The sequence below is a fragment of the Triticum dicoccoides genome, chromosome 3B (genome assembly GCF_002162155.2).
Source record: "Triticum dicoccoides isolate Atlit2015 ecotype Zavitan chromosome 3B, WEW_v2.0, whole genome shotgun sequence".
Taxonomy (NCBI): domain Eukaryota; kingdom Viridiplantae; phylum Streptophyta; class Magnoliopsida; order Poales; family Poaceae; genus Triticum; species Triticum dicoccoides.
The window spans coordinates 14430699-14437542 of record NC_041385.1 but is presented as its reverse complement, the minus strand read 5'-3'; the positions used below and the strand labels follow the sequence as shown (position 1 = coordinate 14437542).

The 6844-nt window shown below is 45.1% G+C and overlaps 1 protein-coding gene across 3 annotated transcripts; it reads right to left on the bottom strand.

Moving 5' to 3' along the window:
• Nucleotides 1-644: 644 nt before the first annotated feature.
• On the bottom strand, nt 645-6445 carry LOC119274408 (cysteine-rich receptor-like protein kinase 6). 3 transcript variants are annotated; one of them, XM_037555102.1, is made up of 4 exons: nt 5428-6445; nt 5180-5304; nt 4219-4429; nt 2974-3118 (listed from the first exon to the last, which is right to left on the bottom strand). In XM_037555102.1, the coding sequence occupies exons 1-4, from the start codon at nt 6398-6400 to the stop codon at nt 3096-3098; spliced, it is 1332 nt and encodes a 443-aa protein (XP_037410999.1). In that variant the 5' UTR covers nt 6401-6445; the 3' UTR covers nt 2974-3095. The 3 variants fall into 3 exon arrangements, with proteins under 3 accessions (XP_037410997.1, XP_037410998.1, XP_037410999.1); XM_037555100.1 differs by lacking the exons at nt 5180-5304; nt 5428-6445 and adding an exon at nt 645-882 and having other exon boundaries at nt 965-3118; nt 4219-4332; XM_037555101.1 differs by lacking the exons at nt 4219-4429; nt 5180-5304; nt 5428-6445 and adding exons at nt 645-882; nt 3583-4199 and having other exon boundaries at nt 965-3118.
• Between the last annotated feature and the right edge of the window lie 399 nt (nt 6446-6844).

The window sequence follows — 6844 nt, the reverse complement described above, 5'->3', positions numbered from 1 at the left end:
CCTCTAGACTGACTGCTGAAAACATCGGTCTATCCCTCAAGGGGGCATTGTAAAATAATTTTTTTCAAAATTTTCTTGCATACACATGTTTTGCACATGTGGGTGACCATGTACAAGAAAATTTGGGTGATTTAGAGGTGGTGGAAAAATTCACGTTTTTTCAAAAAAATGGCTTAAGTTAGACCAAATGGTCCCTCCGGGAATGCGGGCATTTTTTCGACCACCTCCAAATCACCTCAGTTTTGGCACACATGATCTCTTCCACAAACAAAACTAGGTTTCCAAGTTTTTGTATTTTTTTGAATTTATAATGCCCTCTAGACTGACTGCTGAAAACATCGGTCTATGCCTCAAGGGGACCTGCATGCAAGAGTCGGGGACCTGCATGCAAGAGTCGGGGACCTGCATGTGAATAGTGATTCATCAGGGCCTTGACAGCTACTGGCACAGCGGCTGCCGCCCGATTTGCATGCAGCGAAGATGAACGTGCATGGAGGTTTTTCAAAGATTTCCAAGCACACCCGAGTGGGCCCCGCTTATTTAAAAAATACGTCAGTCATTATTGCTCTGTAAATGAAGAATATGCATGCTGATTATGAATATGCATGACAACCATAGTAAGGGTGAAGAATCATAGTGCCCAATTTGTCGAAATACATCATCATTCTTAAAGTTGGACATCACATGATACACATAGAAAATGGAAACGAAAGATGTCGAATTAATACATTAACATGGCAGTACAACCGCACTTCACTAAATTACTGTCACGATGAAATAGAATGTAAAGACCACGTCACACAAAGCTGAATGGCACACGACTTTCTCTGGCTCATCGTCGGTTCATGTTGTATGTAGATATCACAGTTCAGCCTCGAGATCCTACACAGAAGAATAGAATAAATCACATGGACATCAATTATGAGCAAAACACATGCAAAAAAAATATGAACATATTTCGTACCTCTAGCAATTTAGCGCATTTACGTCGATTGTGACCTGGTTTCTTGCAATAGCCACAGATATTCTGTGATCTTGACTTCTTTGTCTTTGACTGCAGCCTTTTCTTCGGTGCACCTCGTCCTGGCACATGCACGGGATCCAGAACCTTATCAACTTTCTGCGAGTGCGGCATCAACGGGCCAAACCTAATGCTGTTATGCTGAGCATTAGTTGACTCCTTGCTGTCAGCTAGTTCAAAACTTGATTGCTTGCCATGATGTTGTGCTTGCAAAAGCATCTTTAGACAGTGATAGTCCTCATCAGAGTGGCATGCCTGGAAACTTGCGGCGTGACTACAATTCCGCAACTCGCGGTACCTCTGCAGGCTTAGCGAATAGTCATACATCTGGTTTTTTCTGGTAGGTGCGTATGCACATTTTGCATTCATAGTCCACCTAGTGGGAACGCAACAACCGGGAAGAATTGTTTGTTTTAAAATCCCCAATATGTAAAAAATGTGGGAACATGGTGTGCCTGCGCATTCCAGCTTACGACAAGAACAACTCACCCTGTGCAAAAGACCTCCTTGCTCTTCAATGCGCACTCCAAACTTTTTATCCATTCTTTCCTGCTTGGACACAACATAAGTGGAATCTTCTAATCCATCTAGTATCTCTCTAATCTGACATTTGCTGACAGCATCTATGCTCCATAAGACCATCTTAAAGACCCTAGGTGTGAAAACTGTTGCGGCGTGTTTCTCAAGCGGCAAAGCATTTTCCTCTGTAAATGGAACAGACTGCAAGGCTTCGACGTCATGGAGAGCTTCGTTAATCCGTCGCGACGCAAGGCAATGCTCATAGTGCTCTAGCATTTCAAACAACGACATCTTACCCTCAAGATGCGTATGTAGCACAGAGTTCAAGCTCTCACTCCTTTGATTGCTGCTCAATCCTAGGAAACAACGCCCCTCAAGATATGGAGCACACCACAACTTTCTCATCTGATACATCTGATGCAGCCAAGACTCCTCACTGGTTACTTTATTCCGTTGTAAGAATTGTATCCATTTTATCTCATGCTCTTCAATGGAAGAAGTATCATAAATGAAATATCTGAATTCCTCCTTTACGTCGTCATCATGCAGATGGCGTACAATGTTCTGCTGAATGTGCCATATACATAGTCTATGGTTTGAGTCTGGCCAGACCACCCTTATTGCTCTCTGCATTGCAAGGTCCCCATCTGTGATCACAGATATCGGATGCTTCTGTGCCATGCAATCAGAAAAGGTCCGCAACATCCACTCATATGCCTGGCTTGTTTCATGAGAAATTATACCACAGCCAAATATAACAGTGCTGCGGTGGTGATTCAACCCGACAAAAGGCACGAATGGCAGGTTGTATTTGTTGGTTCTGTATGTGCTATCAAAAACAATGACGTCTCCGAAAGCCTCGTAGTCAAGTCGCGATTGACTATCAGCCCAGAACAGTCCCTTCAGATGGCCATGCTCGTCTACCAAGTACTTGAAGAAAAAATCCACATCTCGCTCTCGCCTCGCCATCATGTGCATGATCACCGTTTTAGCATCACCGGCACTGATTGTCTCCTGCTTATTAGCATGGCAGAAATTGTAAACGTCCCTCTTTATGCATCCAACCTTATCAAATCCACCGTATTGAAAGCACAAAATATCCATAATACGGTATTTACGGATCCCACATTTTTCCATGTCCGCAATGTCTGCTTTCTGCTCATCGCTAATTCGTCTGTACGAACGCAGCAGACAAGAAAGATCCCGTGGGGCTAGAGGATGGCTGTGCTCATCGATGAAATCCTTGACAAACCACCGACCGGTTTCCTCCTGTCTCGTAATGACCAATTTAGCATTACACCCAACACGAGTTAAACTTCGTGGCCTCCTCTTTCTATCTTCCATCTTTCTTTTCATGTGCTTATCTTCGCGAAACCCTTGACGACTACACACAATTTTCCTTAAAATTATGTATTTGTTGGATCCATCCCACTCAACGTAGCTTTTCCTCACACTAAAACCTTTTTCAAGAGCATATTTGTTATAGAATTCATAGCCTTCAGCCTCACTATCAAACATCTTGCTGACAACATTTACATACTCGAACATACTCTCATCATTTGCATACGCCATGTCTTCCTGCATATGACATGTGAGGGAAACGAATCATCAACATCTTTCTGTTTATCAATGTTGCAGGTGTAAAATAGCTCATAGGCAAAGACAAGTGCATGGAAAAGACTTTGCTGGTTTGACATGTGAGGGAAACCAATCATCAACGTCCAACAAGTAGTATCTCATCTTCCTTTAAACTATATTTCATGCGCTATGCAAACCTAAAGTGATGATGACTTTAATAAACTAAATTAAGTGAACTATGGAACCAGTATCTCATCTTCCTTTAGTATATCTCATCTCAAACGTCAACATCTTACTTAAACAAACATGATGCGATTAGCTGAAGAGAAACTATGCCACGATGAAGCTTTCCATTCGTTGTTCTAGTCAGTACCCGGATCTTGTGGGGTTGAGGTTGTACTGCATGCACGGTGGAGGGGCGCAACGGCCAAGAGAACGAGCAGAACGCCAAGCCGAATTCATACCTTAAGGATGGTACGCGTGAAGAGAGGATTGCCCGCCGCGGTCGCCGCCGATTCAGCCGTCGCAGATCCGGCCTTCTTCTTCTTCGGTGACGGCGTGGGGGGCTGGGGTTGGTTGGGTGGAGGACGAGGACGATGAATTTATTCCTCTCGCCGGGCAGGTCGAGGACGGATAAGGTCAGGAGCGGCTAGCGGCGACGAATAGATCGGAGGAGGATTCTGAACTGGATCGAGTAGACATGGATCTGGTCCTCAGGTGATCGGTTCAAGAAAAGATATTTCCCCCTGGACCATTATGCCCTTATCGCAATTAACATATTAAATTTAATCAATTAAAATTCCCCGCAAGATCTGACGGCTAATAAAAATCAGACGTGATCAGACATGTAAGTACTGCTAAGTACTCCGAGTACTAACCCAATCACCGTAAAACAGCTCATGGAAAAAATTACTACAGTTTGACAAGGAGTGAGTACATTACATGCCAAAAAAATATCATCGAAGTCTGAATCCAATGATATACCTTCTGTGCCATGTAATTATATATATATTGTTGGTCAAATTTAGATTCAAATTTCAAAAGTCTTGTATTATAGATAAAAGGAGGGAGTATTATGCCAATGTCGTCTGCATACGTACCAAAAAGGAAGGTGTCCAGGCTTCGGTTGGGCAGGTACTCGTACACAAGTAACTTCTCTTCTCCTTTCAAGCACACGCCGAGAAGCTTTGTGAGATTGTTGTGCTTCAGGTTCGCCACCAACAGTAGCTCGTTTCTCAACTCCTTCAGACCTTGCCCTGAAGCTTTGTCTAATCTTTTTACAGCTATTTCCCGTCCATGAGGCAATACGCCCTGAAAAATGTAAACAGTTTTGTTTCTCCTCATAAACCAGACTAATACCCCTCGCGGTTCATACATGTATCTCGTTGTTGTTAGTCTGTTACTTCTCACACTGTTGAATCTTGCCAATTTAGGTGCATATAGTCACAACATACAAAACCTTTGTGAGTTTCAAAATTCTGATTTTATTTCACAAGTACATGTACATGTCCACATATACATGTAAAATTTCATGAAAAATTATCACACACACAGACACACACAGGCACGCACGCGCGCGCGCGCGCACACACACACACACAACTTTTCCTTACGAAAAAGATTATACGTCTTATATACAGGCCCTGATTATATATATCGTAGGATGGATGGAGTGAACATGGATTGTTTAATTTAAATCACCTGACTTTTGGTCGCTAACATGTGGGTCAGCTTGTTATCATTCCCACATGTGAGCCACTCTTAAGTCATGTGACTTTAGTACTCCCTTCCTTCCAAAATAAGCGTCGTGATTTAGTTCAAATTTAATAAAAAAATTGCAAGTTCATGTGTGAAATAAAAAAAGTTTTTGCAAGGGAATGAAAAAAATGTTAACTTCGGATAAAAAACTTATGTGACATACTAGGAAGAAAGTTGTTTTTTATAGTACACAAATAAGTATTATTTAATAAAATTGAAGATATCAGGTTTCATTTATCAAAATTTCCTCAGACTTGCTTGAATATCCAGGCTCCACGCCAAAAGATTACCAATCGTAGGTACCTTGTATACTGCGCCAAAGCCTCCATGCCCAAGCTTATTGTCTTGGGCAAAATTGTCGGTTGCGCGTCTTAAGGTTGTCAGATCAAACAGAAGTGATTCAGGGTCGTCGCCATCTTCCTGGTAAGCTGAGTACAAGGAGAGACAGAGAAAATTGATCACTTGTGGAGGACCATTTCTATCTTGCTAAGTCGATCGTCTTTCCTTGTAAGTTGCGGTGTTGCGTTAATTTATGGATGGATGCAACTTACGGAGTTGTGTTGTAGCCTTGTTTCTCCATAGGAAGACTACAGGTATGGACAGGAGGATAACTGCGACGCCAAGAACAATGGTGGATACCGTCGCGGCGCGTTGTCGCCACCTTGTCCCGTCTGTTGTACCAGACGGGAGGGGAGAAGAAGGTGGCGTCGGCGGCGGGGCGATGAGGTTCAGCATGGGGCTGCCATCGTAAAAGACTTGCTTTTCGAACCTGATGTTGCACCATATGCCGAAGATATGCCCCCCGACGCTGCCGTTGAACTTCATCCCGTCTACGAGCCCTTGCAGGCACTCCAGGCAAGGGCCCCGCGGCGTGCACTGCACCAGCCCGTAGATCGTGCGCACCACGTCATCGCTGGCGTTGGTCGTGAACCCCTGGTCGGAGACCATGACCCCGGTGGCGTACCTGGACGTGGTATTGAACGCCGCTGACTTGGCGAGAGCGACGGCGAGGCTCACCACGAGCGCGTCGTACCGATTGGCGGCGTCGTGTGGGATGACAGCTTCCTTGCTGGGCCCCCTGGACTGCACCTGCCGGTTGTCTGGGCTGGTCAGGAAGTCGTGGGGGGAGTAACGGACGATGCAGCGGTCGTAGAAGATGGACACATCCTTGACGCCCTTGCAGTAATCACCGCTGCCGAACGCGACCACTGGCGCGAGGGCGAGGCAGGACTCGCACTCGGTGCTGTTGGTGATATCGCGGCGGCATAGCCCGAGGCCCCACACCGTGTCGGAGCTGGTGCCGACGACGGTGGTAGCGAACAGGGACTGTGACCGGGAGGCGTTGGCGGCGAGGGATGCGAGGAGGCTGCGGACGTTGGACTGGTAGGTGCCGTTCTCCTTGTAGCTCGAACCGTTGTAGCACTGCCACGAGAAGAGCTCGGCGCCAGCAGACAGCTTTAGGAAGCTGGAAAGTGATAATAGTAGTAGGACGAAGGAGGCAGCGACTGCTGAGCGTATCTCCATGTTGTGCAGCGCAGGAGGCAGCGATGGTGCAGTTTGAGTGCGCACCGCCTGAACTTCCCGTATCATGCGAGGGCAGGTGTGCAGGATATTTATAGGACAAAATTTTTGGGGCATTTGGGGATTCTTTGTTTGATTGGAAAATAAATGGATCTGAACCAGGATTTTCTCGCGCAGCAGCATCTGCTTTATGGCCCTCGGTTCCAAAATATTTAAGTTTTAGGTTTCTTCTAAGTTACAACTTCTTTAAATTTGTTGAAGAATCTTGTCATCCATGTGGTGTGAATATGATCTTTGTTGTAGTTTGTCGATTGTAGATCTAATCACTTTGGGCATTCTTTTTCTTTTTTCCCTCGCCTGCCCATAGCTTTGGTCTTATATGACTTTCCTAGTTGCCGGCGTTTTCACGCGTGTGTATGAGTTGATGTTGGCTATGTGCATCATAAC